General features: G+C 36.8%; 1 protein-coding gene across 2 annotated transcripts in view; it reads left to right on the top strand.

The window, feature by feature from the left end:
* ACYP2 (acylphosphatase 2) overlaps positions 1 to 9,471 on the top strand; it is a 156,012-nt gene extending 146,541 nt beyond the window's left edge. Inside the window, exons 4-5 of one of the 2 annotated variants that reach the window (XM_060026615.1) lie at positions 4,357 to 4,396; positions 9,018 to 9,471. In XM_060026615.1, coding sequence (XP_059882598.1) covers positions 4,357 to 4,396; positions 9,018 to 9,050 — 73 coding nt within the window. In that variant the 3' untranslated portion in view covers positions 9,051 to 9,471. The remainder of the gene's footprint in view (positions 1 to 4,356; positions 4,397 to 9,017) is intronic. The other variant, XM_060026613.1, reaches the window with a different exon arrangement.
* The last annotated feature ends 6,492 nt before the right edge of the window (positions 9,472 to 15,963 follow it).

Below are 15,963 nucleotides of genomic sequence, written 5' to 3'. Positions count from 1 at the left end.
TCTTCCAGACTCTTCCCCTAGATGAGGAGGTTGAGTGACATGCTATTTCCCACTGCAGCTGAGAAGCAGCTCCACCAAGAACAAGAGGTTTTACTAGTGTAATTGCATTCAAGTGTGTGACTTGGAGGCTCACAGAGCTTGCTAAGCAGGCTGTCCATCATCTTTGGCAAAGGTAGAGAACAATTACGCTATAATAACTGCTTTTAAGGGCCTGCTGGGTGTCAGACATCACATTAGGCAATTTATATACCTTCTCTTTAATCCTTTCAATAACTCAGTGAAGTGAGTAATATCCTGTTTTAAAGATGAGGAATCTGGTCTCAGCTTAATTATGGATATCCTAGGATTCCCTTTATAATCACTGAACTCTTCACTAATCGTGGGCTACATATCTAACAGAAACTTTAGACATTATATCAAAATACGTTCAGGGGCTTCCCTGGTGGTGCAGTGGTTGAGAGTCCACCTGCCAATGCAGGGGACACGGGTTCGTGCCCCAGTCTGGGAAGATCCCACATGCCGCGGAGTGGCTGGGCCCATGAGCCATGGCCGCTGAGCCTGTGCGTCCGGAGCCTGTGCTCTGCAACGGGAGAGGCCACAACAGTGAGAGGCCCGCGTACCGCAAAAAAAAAAAAAAAAAGTTCAAATGCTTTTATTGATAATGAAGAAGTATATGATATTATTTGTCCACATGTAACTAAATAAGGAAACTTGCTAAAGAAAGAATAGCAAAAATATTATATACTATTCTTTCATTATTAATGCTAATTTGAAAGCTTGAAATGAGCAGACAACTCAATATTTTCCAACATGCATCACGTTAGCTTTTAATTCATTAGCTGTCTTTTCCTACTGTTTGCTTTCTTGCTGTGGTCTACATTTTATACTGGTGCTACAGAGCTATGTGAAAGGATTATGCTGCCCCACTTTAGTCCCAGGAAATAGAACTGCTATGAATTATTAATAGTATTGGCTTTCTAATGCTTTAATTTCACCTCTTTGTTTCAGAGAAGGATATTAGTTAAATGGGATTTTTTTTTTTTTTTTTTTTTTACCACTCCAGGAGCTTACTACATTTTGTAGGAAATGCTGACTTGAGTTATAGAAAATATGGTCTTATGTTGATTTCCACCTCTACCTGTGATGGATCCTCCAACCATTCCACTCCTCTGTATCCTTGCTTAGTGATAGGTTAATAGGGACGTTTTCAAACTGTGCTCTTCAGAGCCCTTGGGATTCCCCAGTGGTTCTCGAGGTGCAGCTGGCAGAGAGAAAGGCCTGGGGGGAAGGTTCTGCACCCCCAGGCCCCAACCATTCCCTTGTTCAGAGAAGCACTTCACTCCTGCTATAAGCAGTAAGCTTTTGTGCAAGATTATTTTGGAAGAAAGGATTCTTTTCTTTAAAAAGGAGCTTAAAAATCCTGAATTAATACAGCAAATACAATAAATAGGTGTCTGTACATCTTTGGGATACTAAGAAAAATGTCTAAGGATTTTTATTGGATAATCACAACATGTATGAGCACATACAACCAATTGTGCGCTGAATTTGACCAAGGTGGCGGCAAATCAGGTGACTGGGTTTGCAGGATGGACTTGGCCCTCTTGTGGTGTTGAGATAGTCACCCTGAACTGAGTGGAGTCGGTTACTATGTTTATTTATGTAGTGAGTAAACTCACAATCACAAGAAATGCAGTAAAATCTGGGGGCTGGCAAAAATATTGATACATGGACAGATTCCCATGAACCACAGGCTTATCTTCAGCTTATTAGGTTGATCCATAGGCTTCTAACTTTCTTTAAGAGACTGAATATTGTCATTATTTGAGTTATTTCATAGGGGACTTCCATCAGCAAAATATTTACTCATTTTCTGTAATAAGAGCAACTATTTCTTTACCTTTCAAAGAGTGGGGGGAAAAAAGCAGGAGGGTTTTGTTTTGTGTGAGGTAAAAATCGAAGAGTTAACAGGTCATGCTCAGGGTTCCTTTCTGTGTGTGGACTGTGTAGTCCCTATACAGTCTATGCCCCTTCCTCTCATGCATGGAAGCTACAGACCTGAGGAGGGCAGGCAGGTGACAAAGACTCCATTCATTCAGTAAATATGTATTGAGTGCCAATTATCACTGGGCATCATGCTAGATGTTGGGGATACAACAGTGTGTAAGACTCTGACCCTGCCTTCTTAGAATTTACATTCTAATGTGGAGGAGGCACGTAGTGAATACATAATCATATAAACATAGCAATTACAGAATGTGGCAATTCCCATGATATACGCAATAGCATGGGAGTAGGGCCCTTTTTAGATAGGGGCAGTCAAAGTAAGGTCTCTGAGAGGGCAAAAACCTCAGTGCATTTTAGAAGGCCACAGCTGGCCTCTGCTGGCTGCCAAGGCCATAAATGTGTGGCACTTACTGTACTTGACAGCTAAATGTGTGCCATCAGCACCCATGAATTAGAGACAATGCTGTGGAAACCCTGAGGGGACCAATAGTTGGTGATTCTCTGAACAGGAACAGAGAAACACAGCACAGTTAATTTATTAAATGAAGAGATTTTTCCTCGGTCACTTAACATTTATCAGCACTGTGTTTTATTCGTTTTTCTTTAATGCAAAGATGGCCTGAAGAATACTTAAAAGTAATATGTACAAGATCATTGTCCTTTGCCATTCCATAAAAAATTGTTTTCACAACTGTGAAAACATGTAAGGAATGTATCCATAATGGAATTCCTGTTTCTGTTATTTCTTTATAATTGTTAACGGCAACATGATTTTGGTAAGAGAATTAAACTTTACAAAAATTAGTTTTATTTTCAAAATTTCTACATAAGGCATTTATATTAGAGGGAAGGGAGGACATGGTTATCAAGTAACATAACTTCTGTCAATAGAATTTTCCAGTTTACATTCTCATTCTTTCATTTTTATTCATTGAACTTTCTTATTGTTTTTTAAAGCCTACCAGTGGATCATGTTGCTTAAATAAAAATACCTGAAAGATATATGCACACAAAGCAGACTCAGATTTACAGCAGAAATAATGGACTTGAGTCTTGTTTGAGAAAATATAATTCACCCATCCATCCAGCCATCCATTCAATATTTATTGAGTCTATGAAACTGATAGGTAAAATATGCTGGAGTTAAGAGCGTGTATTAGTGTATTATGATCGTGTTGGGTGCACACAGTTCATGATTCAATCTTTCTCTGCATAGTTACTGTAGCAATTCTCTGAAAGGCATGTAAGTAGCCAAAATGTGGTTAGAGAAGCTAAAATAAAGAGCAATTTGAAATTATCCACTGTGTTAAAAATTGACTAACAGAATGAATTCTGGAAAAATACATGGGGTGGTTTACCTAGGCAACCACAAAGAAAAGAAAAGAGAAACTATTATATCACCAAGGAAGTTCAGTAAGCCATCTGATTACAATATGAGAAATCACTAGTTTCTCTGTATACCAGTTTAAAAACATGATGATTAAAAAGCATCTTGTTCAAAACAGCAAGAAAAATAGAACATATCTAAGTATAAACTTACCAAGAAATATACAGGACCTGAATTTAAGCAAACAAAATTTTAATGAGGAACATAAACACTTGAACAAAAGTAGACAAAATTGTTACTTTTTTTAATACAGTTTTCTTGAAGTTTAATAATTTTTCGAAGTAATTCAAGAAGATCAGACAAGAGAATGTATTTCTTTTTTCAAAAAAGACATAGTTTGGTTTAAATCACTGTACTTGGTTTCTAAGTGGGTTTTTAAAAATAATTTACATAGATTTCTTTTTTGTCTTGCTTTATGAGAAATACTGATCAGCATATTGCTTCTTTGAAAAGGGAGGTCAAATCACCCAATTCTTTGTGAGAAATAAATTAAAATTATTTAATTATTGACTTCACTTTATTCATAATCAATACTCTATTCATAAATACTCTTTTTTTTTTTGCGGTACGCGGGCCTCTCACTGTTGTGGCCTCTCCCGTTGTGGAGCACAGGCTCCGGACGCGCAGGCTCAGTAGTTGTGGCACACGGGCCCAGCCCCTCCACGGCATGTGGGATCTTCCCAGACCGGGGCACGAACCCGTGTCCCCTGCATCGGCAGGCAGACTCTCAACCACTGCGCCACCAGGGAAGCCCCATAAATACTTTTTATTCATAAATATTCATGAAAAAGTAAAAGCAATATTGAATAATTTAAATACATATAACAAATTATTTTAAAATTTTTATTTTATATTGGAGTAGAGTTGATTAACAATGTTGTGTTAGTTTCAAGTGTACAGCAAAGTGATACAGTTGTACATATACATGTATCTATTCTTTTTCAAATTTTTTTCCCATTTAGGTTATTACAGAAGACTGAGCAGAGTTTCCTATGCTATACAGTAGGTCCTTGTTAGTCATCTATTTTAAATATAGCAGTGTGTATATGTCAATCCCAACCTCCCAGTTTATCCCTCCTCTGCGCCCCCCCCCAGCCACCTTTTCCCTTTGGTAACCGTAAGTTTGTTTTCTAAGTCTGTGAGTCTGTTTTGTAGGTAAGTTCATTTGTATCTTTTTTTTTTTTAGATTCCACATATAAGTGATATCATATGATATTTATCTTTCTCTGTCTCAGTTACTTCACTTAGTATGATAATCTCCAGGTCCAACCATGTTACTGCAAATGCATTATTTCATTCTTTTAATGGCTGAGTAATATTCTGTTGTATATATGTACCACCTCTTCTTTATCCGTTCATCTGCTGATGGACATTTAGGTTACTTCTATGTCTTGGCTATCATAGACAGCGCTGCAATGAACATTGGAGTGCATGTATCCTTTCAAACCATGTTTCTCTCTGGATATATGCCCAGGAGGGGGATTGCTGGATCATATAGTAGCTCTATTTTTAGTTTTTTAAGGAACGTCCATACTGTTCTCCATAGTGGATGTACCGATTTACATTCCCACCAACAGTGAACCTCACTTTTCCCCACAACTTCTCCAGCATTTATTGTTTGTAGACTCTTTGATGATGTCCATTCTCACCAATGTGAGGTGATATCTCATTATACTTTTGATTTTCATTTCTCTAATAATTAGCGATGTTGAGCATCTTTTCATGTGCCTTTTGTTCATCTGTATGTCTTCTTTGGAGAAATGTCTATTCAGAGCTTCTGCCTATTTTTTGATTGGGTTGTTTGTTTTTTTGATATTGAGCTGCATGAACTGTTTGCAGGTTTTGGAGATTAATGCCTTGTCAGTCGCATCATTTTCAAATATTTTCTCCCATTCTGAGGGTTGTCTTTTCATTTTGTTTATGGTTTCCTTTGCTGTGCAAAAGCTTTTGAGTTTAATTAGGTCAGGGTGATGAGGGCCTCAGAATAAGTGGGAGTGTTCCTTCCTCTGCAATTTTTTGGAATAGTCTGAAAAGGATAAACTTTTCTTTGAATGTTTGATAGAATTCACCTGTGAAGCCATCTAGTCCTGGACTTTTGTTTGTTGGGAGTTTTTAAATCATGGTTTCAATTTCAGTACTTGTGATGGGTCTGTTCATATTTTCTATTTCTTCCTAGTTCAGTCTTGGGACATCGTACCTTTCTAAGAATTTGTCCATTTCTTCTAGGTTGTCCATTTTATTGGCATATAGTTGCTTGTAGTAGTTTCTTATGATCCTTTGTATTTCTGTGGTGTCCACTGTAACTTCTCCTTTTTCATTTCTAATTTTATTGATTTGAGTCCTCTTTTTTCTTGATGAGTCAGGCTAAAGTTTTATCAATTTTGTTTATCTTTTCAAAGAACTAGATTTTAGTTTCATTGATCTTTTCTATTTTTTTCTTTGTCTCTATTTCATTTATTTCTGCTCTGATCTTTATGATTCCTTTCCTTTTACTAACTTTGGGTTTTGTTTGTTCTTCTTTCTCTAGTTGCTTTAGATGTAAGGTTAGATTGAGGAAAGAACCTCATTTTAGATGCCTATGTATGCACTCCAGTATCTAGAATATACCTTGCATACAGTGCTACTTAAATACTTATTGAATTGAATTAATGGGTACTATTGGATTATGTGGTTCTTTTACACATTAACGGGGAGTGGGAAAAAATATATATCTCATTCCAATCACATCCTCACTAATTAGATAAAAATTTGTGTAAAAATTTGTGACTAGTTATTTTTTGGCTAGGAGAACTCTTATGTCTGCCATTTCCAGACCTGAGCCACCCCATTGCAAGGGCAGCACATGAAGAGTGAGGTCTTAGGGCTTGCCAAGTGACAGATGACCAGAATACTCCTAGGTGAGTAGGCACGTCAGGCAAGACAGTTCCTAGCAACACGGATGACATATGTGGAGCCATGGCACAGAGTGGCCCTCCCCCTACACATACACACACACACAGTGTAAACAGAGCTGACTCACCTAACAGCATGACCATTCTGCTCCTACTAGTGGTGTAAATTCCTCCTTGGCCATAGGTCTAGCCAGTGAAGAAGTTCTTGGTGGTGTTGAAGATCAACTACAGGTAGATAGTCAAGCTCTCAACTAGTTAAATACACAGAGCTCAGGTGGATTAGTCATTGCAGCTTTGATGTCCACTAGTCCAAGTCCTGGACTCAGTGGTTCAAGTTCCTCTCTTATTCTCACTGGAGCCCATTCAAATATGGGTTTCACTCCACCAACACTGTTCTTGTCAAGGTCATCAGTGACCCCTGTGTTACTAAACACAATGGTCAATTCTCAGTCCTCACCTTACTTGACCTGCTGGCAATGTTGCCCCAGTTGATCTCTCACTGTTCCCAGAGGGCTTCATTTGACTCTCAGGACACAATGCTCTCCCAGTTTTTCTCCTACCTCACTGGATGCTTTCTTTTCCTCTGCTGGTTCTTCTTCTACTTCCTGAGCTCTTAACATTGGGATGCCCTACAGTGCAGTCTGTGGACCTCTTTCCTTTTCTATCTACATTCACTTTCTTGGTGATCCCACCAATTCTTATGGCTTTCAATGCTATCTACAGACAAATTCCAAATTTCATCTCTCCAGATTCATAGATCCAGCTGCCTACTCAACATCTCATTTAGATGTTTAACAGACATTTCAAATTTAACATTCCATAACTGAACTTCTGATCTTTCCCCCAAATCTGCTCTTCTCACAGTCTCTCCATTTCAGTAAATGACAATTCCATCCTGTAGTTTTTCAAACCAATTGTAGTTTTTCAAACCAATAACCCCGGTATCATCCTTCAGTCTCCTCTTTTTCTCACACCCACATCCAATCTGTCAGCAAATCCATTGACTATACCTTCACAGTATATCCAGAATCTGATCACTGTCACCACCACCACTGCTCCTACCCTGGGCAAGTTACTTAACTCTTCTGTGTCTCTTTCCTCATCAGTAACTTAGGAGGACTAATGGACTATAGCTTACAGGGTTAATGTGTGGATTAAAGGAAATAGTGTATGTAAAGAATTTAGCACAGTGCTGAGCAAACAGGTAGTGCTTCATAAATGTTAGCTTTTATTTCTACTGGCCTTTCTTTTCTAGAAGGTTTCAGGAAGATTTGACTGGTAATGTTGAAGCCATCAGCCGTTTTCATAATAACTGAACTTCATTCTTCAACACATGCAATTTTGATTTTTAAGATTTCAACTAAATGAGTTGAAGAAAAGAAAATGTTGCTGTGCTGATGGCTTAGCTTATGAAAAAGAAAAAAATAAAAGCTCACCTTACCCAGAAAAATTGTCACAAATAAGAATCAAAAAGGGGGTTAAAACAAACTACTATTTGTAAAATAAATAAGATACAAGGATGTAATGTACAGCACAGGGAACATAGACAATATTTTATAATAACTTTAAGTGGAGTGTAATCTATAAAAATATTGAATCACTATGTTGTACACCTGAAACTAATATAATATTGTAAATCCACTATATGCCAATAATAGAGTTAAATAACACAAGGGCAATCTTGAATCATTGTCATTCTTCTCCAGCCTGATTAAGAGTAATTTTCAGCTAGTCAGACAACTTTAGCTTAGAAAATATTCTTAATTCAACGTTATGTGAGATTGTTACATATGATACTGCACAGCTGTACACAGCACTAGCTTCACAACCTCAAAGACTTTTGGGAATATGAGGAAACTTGTAGACTGTTTCTACAACTGGGATAACAGCCATCATTTGTATAAAACTGCCTCCTATTATTATTAACCTGTAGTCCCACTTAATCTGAAACGCCAACTAATTATTAGTAGGTAGAAAGATTCTGGAAAATCCTTAACAATATCTGAGGTGTTAGCAATATTACAGTAATCTTGGAATTTATATGAAGCATCTCATTAAGTACCAAATGTATAAATTATCACTTATTAGTGATATCACTAATGTGTCTAAATTAGACACATGATATCACTAATAAGAAAAAACACTATATAAGCAGAAAAAGTTTCAGAACATTTACTGTCTCTTTAATGCACTTTGCTAATATATATGGTAAGAAATGGTTTTTGAATAGATAAGAAAAATATTCATCTAATTTTATTTTAATGTTTAAATAAAGAATAAATGTGATTTTTCCCATATTCTTTCATTCTTTCTCTCTCTCTCATTCTGCACATACATATATATAATCTACCATGTGCTGGGTAAGGAGAAAAACTCATGGTGCATTGTTTTTCTTCTTTATAAAAATATTTTTATCCTTTTGCATACAAGAGCTAGGTAGTAATGGCATCGGATGTTTTAAGAGGAGGGAAATAACCCCAATATGAAATCATCCGGAGTTGACTGTGCTTAATTTGTCACTAGCTTGTCTTTGTCCACATTTAATTATATGTTAAACTCTGTGGTATTCTGATATAAAATTTTCACGTTGTACAAATCATGTATATATTTCACATCATATGCAGAAGTTACTTAGTAAATGTAAACTCCCATTATTACTCATCGTGGGATCATTTTAGCTAGTCTATATATACTGAAATGCTAATTTTTATTTATTTGTGTATTTTTTGTAGGAAGTCCTGGCTGAGCAATGTTGGAAGTCCTAGTTCTCGCATCGATCGCACGACCTTTTCCAATGAAAAAACCATCTCTAAACTTGAATACTCTAATTTTACTATTCGATACTAATAGGAGAAAAATTAAAATTGTAACGCTCATACTGCACAAAAGACACTATGTATTCTTAAGTCTATATACTACAATGATAGTAGCAGAGTAGGGTAAAAAAAGGAACTTTCTGTTCTGAAAGCTACAACATTATATGTTACTAAAAATGTCTGGCACTGAAATAGTTTTGCTCAAATATGTTTTTAACAAGCCAAAACTTAGCGTTCTAAAATTTAAAATGTCATTACAAAATATTTAATATTTAATATTTTACTGTATTTAAACTTGTCTCTTGGAATCTTTAATTCTAATATTATGGCATACATGTTATTTGGCTGGACATAAAATAAAGTTAACCATGTAAAAATTATTTTTAGGTATTGTTGTCTGAATTGCATTCTAAAATCTCTGAATAATAATTTGTTATTAAAGTTGAATAATTTGTTTAATAACAACAACAACAAAATAACCAGTAGTTAGAGATAAATGTATATGATGATCAGCATAGCCCTAAAATCAATAGTTTCAAAAACTCTGGTTAAATGAGAACATGACTCAGTACTTTGGTTGGAGGTACTTAATGCTTTCTAGGAACTATATTGTTTTGTACAGTGAACAGATGAGTGAAGAACCCACACTGGTAGTGTAGCAAGCTGCAAGGTTTATATCCACAAACACCCACAATGGATGGCCTATGAACCAGAAAAGGAACTGAGAGTCTAAATAAATCATACTATCCCCCAAACTTGGCCTATCATCCGGGGATTTTCACATACAGTTGATAATTAAGCAACATAGTATTTTAAGGGGAAGGTTTATTTCTATACTACAGAATTATACTCTGGAAAATGGGAGACCTTTAACTCAAAATACTGGGGAATTTCAAATTTGTAGGTATATACTTACATATTCCTTCAATGATTTACAAGTTTTTATAACAATGGAATCCATTAAAACAAAGGTTTACATGGAATTTTATACATAAAGCAAGTGGAAAAGGACTAGAATGATTGAAATCGGGGTCCGTGGAGCCCTGCACACTTGGTCTCAGTTTTCCCTCCCACATCTTGTCCTCAGCAATTGTCCAATAATTTCAAATGCCTTGGGAATACAGGCTAGAAACCACCATTCTGTATCTATGGAACAAATCTCTATTGCTACACTCCATGGCATACAGAAAGAATTCAGGCCTCTCTTCTCTACCTGCTGCAAGATTAGAAGTAAGGAGATGAAGCATGGGCTGACTTTTGTTCACTTGAATGGTTAATTCGATGATAATATTGATATCAAATGTATATAAGCAGACAATACAACTTTAGGGAATGACATTTTTTTTTAACTTTCCAAATACACTTAAAGGAGTAAAGAACTTTCCTACTTTTTTAATACCATCACCACGTAAAGGAGACTCAACTGTGTTATTCGTTTGGGTTTTCCTCTCCCTTTATTTCCCCACTCCTGATTCAAGGAAGGTCGACAAGTCTTTAGCTCCTTTATCTCAAGGAGGGTTTTGGTGCCAGATTCCCTGAAGACGACTTTCCTTCCAAGGTTTCATTTTAAAGGGAGCATTATGCTGTGAGTTGAGGAGAAAGACAAACACTGTGCCTTTAGCAGGTAAAAGAGAAGCAGAAGTGGCAAGAGCCAAGGGGACAACGAGATTATCCAAGACTTTGGAAAGGGACCAAAGGCAATGTATTTACCAAGAGATGGAGACCTGTGCCTTTCTCCCCAGTAGCACCTCTGGGGGATGGCCAAATCTGAGAAGGAAACAGCTGTGGTCCACCCAGAGAAGCTAGATCCCAAGCCCAGGGGCTTCCAGTCCTAGCAAGATTCCTATCCCCAAAAGTGCTGCAAAGCATCCTGACCGCAAGGGACCATGGTGGCTTGGATGGTAGTCATGGTAACTGGTATGGACAAGAGACTAGAGAAGTCTTTCCTGAATATTCTCTCTACATTAGGCCCTTTACATGATCCTTTTGAGAGAGGGTACAAAGCACCAGGGATGAAAGATTTAACTTCTCACCTCCCAGACAGGATGGGACTTGAAGCAGGCTCAATTTGACTTATGGAAAATAAATAATTTCTTGCACAGTCAAGTTGAAAATAAAATCTATATCTCTACACATAGGAAGGCCAAATGATTTTAGAAAAATATGGTCTCAGAAGTGACACCAATATGTCACTTTATTACCCTGATTTCCTCTGGTAGTTCCCTTCCCCAATCTCTTTATAAGAAAATCACACTTTACTGGCACAATCTTCTAACTGCACAAAGTGAATCACATTAGTCAAGGTTGCTTAATGATTAATACATAACCAAGTTCTATTACGGGATGAAAAATATTGTAAATAATGATTAAAAATGGGTGTTCATAAATGGATAGAAAGCAAGAGAAAAAAAGGTAAAGCAATTTCAAAAATGTGTTGAGACCAGATAGCACATCTGAACAGTAAACTTAACGTGTCATATTTCATATTGAACTTACACAGGGACTTTTAAATTTACATATTTTAGATAATAACAAACTCTGACAGGTTTAATTTTGCCAGAATTAGGCATTTTAAAAACCAACTAAGCAAAAGATGGGTCTCTACTTCAATGACTGTCAGCCAGGAGTCTCAACACCCCACATGCCCACAACCTCCTCAAGAAACAACACATCAGAATTAGGGGTATATGATTTGTTAAAGCATGTAACTATTTTTCATATTTATAAAAATATGCCTATCTTTTAAAGCACTTGGCTGGAGGGAAGATGCAAAAGACAGACTCTTCAGCAGTCTGGGTGCATAGAAGCAACAGGGGTGTAGTAGAAACAGGAGATTTTTCTATTAAGAAGACTGTGGGCTTCTAAGCTTGAGAAGAAGCAATTCAACTTTCATGTGAGGCTGGGAATCTCTAGGTACAGGGGAATTCCCTGCAGCCTGAAGAAGGCTTGTGCTTCAAAAGTAGGTGCTTATGTTAACAAAGAGCACAGAAGCACTGAAGGGGGAACTAAGAGGTGCAGGGTGGATATGGCCACAACACCCACTAGTTTGACTTTTCTGGAAGTTGGTCACCATTTTCACAATGAAATATTTTCAACTTTGTCTATCGAAGGAATCTTTCAGAAGCACCTGTCTCTAAACTCATAGAGACAACAGAAAAAGCAATCCAATTCCAAAATTTAGCTTGTATTTGGAAATATATAGTCCACAAATATTTTTCATATAGTACTTCTCCCTGGCCTCCATTAATACAGATATCAAAGAATGTTCGCTACTTGTTAAAAGGACGAGATCTTCATGTCTGGAACTAATTTTGGGAACTGAATATAGGCAGTGTGGTATGGTAGAGGATATTCTGCTCTAGGAATCAGAACACCTGCATTCTGGGCCCAGCCCACCCATTAATTAGCTGTGTGCCTAGGTGCCCTCAATGGCAAAGTCAAGAATTAGGACTTCTCCCAGGATTCCAGTAAGACAGAGACCTCCCAGGAAGTGGTACCAGGAGAACTACAGAAAGGCAATGAGGAAGCTGGGCAGCCAACAGTCCCAGTCAGACCAGTCCTACTCTCATCTCTTTCCTATATTAGGGTTCTCCATAAGACGTATTTTGAGAAGAATTCTGCCTCAAACAAAAAACTGAAAAGAAACAAAAACAACAAAGACACCGAATTTAGCATCCGGGGTCTTTTCTAAATTTTTATAAATGCTAAACTCGAATGCATTGCCCATTCTCTTGATTACTTTTGTCAAGCCAGTGTGGTAGGTATACTTTACCTGTAGCCATTTCCATTTTTGTGACAACTGAGCATTGAAAATAAATTTTTCTTTTTCATAGTGGCCTCCATAAGGGTCCATGATAACTAAAATATTTCTGAAAGTGATTTTCTGTTGTCTTTTGTTTCTATTTTGATGTTACCAAAATTTTAAAAATATGCAAGAGAAAATACAAATATATAATTAGTGGCTTAATTAAAAAGTGTTTTATAAGCATATCTTGAAGATTTTAACTTAACATTTAGAATTATGTGTAAAAGGTAATTTTCCTCTTCTTAACAGGTTCAAGTGGTTTTGAATAAAACCAAAGTCTGATGAAAATTTAAAATTTTAGAATTAAAAAGTCTAGTTACTGTGTGATCTCATTAGCAGATTTTTCTGTAGAAAGTGGGTTCTTCCCTCTTCTAGAGAGCAAGATTTATGCTTCTCCTCCACTGAAAGGACAGTATACCTTCTTGGTTGGATGTCTAAGATACTTCTTTCATCCTTAAACTACATTTTTCTTTCATTAGTTTTATTTTCCATGTTGCCACAGTGAACTGTTCAAGAATCAGTGAATACAAGTTTCCAATGTGGTATCTTTTTTTTTCTTCTAGTTTTTTACAAATACTAGAAGAGACATAGAGAAAGAGAAGATGCAGGAAATTCGTTGTATTGGAAATGTGGTGTCTGTTTCAAAGCAGTTCTAAAGATCAAGGATCATAGTCAGTCATTTGACCATTTGCAAGTATCAAAGCAGAATTTCCACTGAATTCAGTGCATATTAATCTGGATTAAGAACATGCCTGCAATATTTCACCAGGAAATTGGCATAAAGTGGGTAGATGGTATGTACCATTATTTCTGAGCTGCTGTATCTACAACAATTAGAAAAAGCTGAGACAGAAATCCTTCTCCTCAGGTATTATTTTCCAGGGTAGGAAAAGAAGAATCAACCCTTCTCTCCCTTCTCTGAACCTAACTACTATTCTTTCTCCACTGATTGGGATAATAAAACTAAATCACAGCACACAGGGGAGAGAAGGAACAGGTAGTAGCCAATTGGGTAGTCCCCTTACTTAAAGCAAGGAAGCCAAGGCAAGGTAGCTCTGTAAGTGTTCCTTTTATAATTATTCATACTGTATACCTTATTTTATATATCCTATATCTATGGTGTATTTCATAATTTTTTTAAAAATGTAAGGTTCCTGAAAATCTCATAACAACAGCAAAATACTGGATTAGGGCAGATCAACCATTCTAATATTCTAAGGTTTTAGACCTGAGAGGGATAAACTGTCTGTTGGCAAATGCCAGTGTATAACCAAACTCGCCTCATTAAAAGATGAATAAATGGGGGAAAAAAAATCATCTTGAAATTCAAAACAGCACTACAGCCAAGGTAAATGGAATAATACCCCTTAGAATCAGAGGAAGTACCTATCTCTAAAAGTTATTTATTATAGGAAAAAATAAAATTTCAGGAAACATCTGCATATGTTTGTTCTCAATAGTGTATAATGAAGGTTGATCTTTGAAAGAAGAGCAGGGAGCCACTGGGGAGAATTTGTTCAGATTAAAATAAAATATATGGATTAAGGAAAATTAGTTGAAATATAAAATTCCATTCTGGAATTAGTAACTGGTAAATCTCAACAGTGATACAGAGCTGTGATTGTCAAACCCAGCTGATTATCAGAATTACCTCGGGAGCATTTTAAATAGACTTATTTATTACTAGGCTCCACCCCATACCTAATGAATCAGGATCTTCCAAGGGTTTTGTCCCTGAATCTGCAAGTTTAAAAATGTCAGGTGATTTTGACAGTCTGGCAGTTTCAGGAAACACTGGTAAAGAGAATAATCTAAAAAGTTCATCAGGAAAAAGAGATGAAAATGTGAAAAAGCAAATTATTAATTTAGAAGAAAGAGCACTTATCTAACCCATCAATAAATTAATGATAGAAATTCATCGGGAAAAAGCAGAATAATTGAAAGAGAAGGAAAAATCAGTTATGATAGAAGAAAACTTTCTTAACGTATATAACTATAACCTATACAGTATAAAGTTATACAGTTAGGAACAACTTAGGTTTTAAGCAAAAATTACTGAAAATCAGCCCATACATAAAGCATGGCTAAAAAATTAATTATTAAGATAAACAAAAAACCTCTAGCATTCACTTTAACAAGGACCTAATTGCTGCCCAGTAACTGTTCTGTTTCTCTAACCCATTCACTCTCCCACCCTCCTAGACAACCATTTCACACCTACTCCTCACTCAGCCTTGGCTGTGATTTCTATTTCCAGCAGAAGAGAACTTCCCCCAAGCTTCTACCATTGCATTTACCTACCTACCCACATTTGTGCCCAAGTACTTCCTCTACCTTCCTGCCTGTTACCATAGGCAAATTGTCTGGACACCTGGATGCCATAGCCGCAAGGATGCTGCTCCTACCATTCTCACTTCCGCACCATCAATTTTTGTTTTCTATTGAATTAGTCTCTCCTACCCGTCTATACACATGCTGTTATTTGTTCCTCTCTTGACTCTTCCAACTACGGCCACATACCTCTTCCATTTATGGATAAACTCCTGGAAAATAGTTGTCTACACTTGCTGGAATCCAATCCCTCCACTCTCAAATCTGTTTCCATCATGCTTTTGCTCCCCCACCTGTTAACACTCCGCATATTACCCCTAATGATTTCAGTTCAGCGTTTCTAACTCCACTGGGCAGTTCTCTGTCCTCCTCTTTACTTTAACCCATCAGTACTTGTTTTCACTTGGCTTCCTGGACATCACACTTTCTTGATTTTCCTTTTACCTCATTATTCACACCTTTTCAGTCTTCTTTTGTGTGATTCCTCCTCATTTCTACAATCTCAAATTTGGAGGATCTGAGAGCTCAGGCCCTGGACATCTTCTCTTCTTAATCTGTACTCATCCCTCTGGTAATATTATCCAGTCTCATAAATTTAAATATTATGTACATGTTGACAACTCCAAAATTTACATCTCCCATCCAGGCTTATTCTCTCAACTCCAGGTTCATCTAACCCACAGCCTAGTCCATTTCCAATTGGACTTCTATTAGACATCTCGAATT

Source organism: Delphinus delphis, chromosome 12, assembly GCF_949987515.2.
Source record: "Delphinus delphis chromosome 12, mDelDel1.2, whole genome shotgun sequence".
Classification (NCBI taxonomy): domain Eukaryota; kingdom Metazoa; phylum Chordata; class Mammalia; order Artiodactyla; family Delphinidae; genus Delphinus; species Delphinus delphis.
Note: the sequence above shows the minus strand (reverse complement) of the source record. Positions and strands in the feature narration are given on the sequence as shown.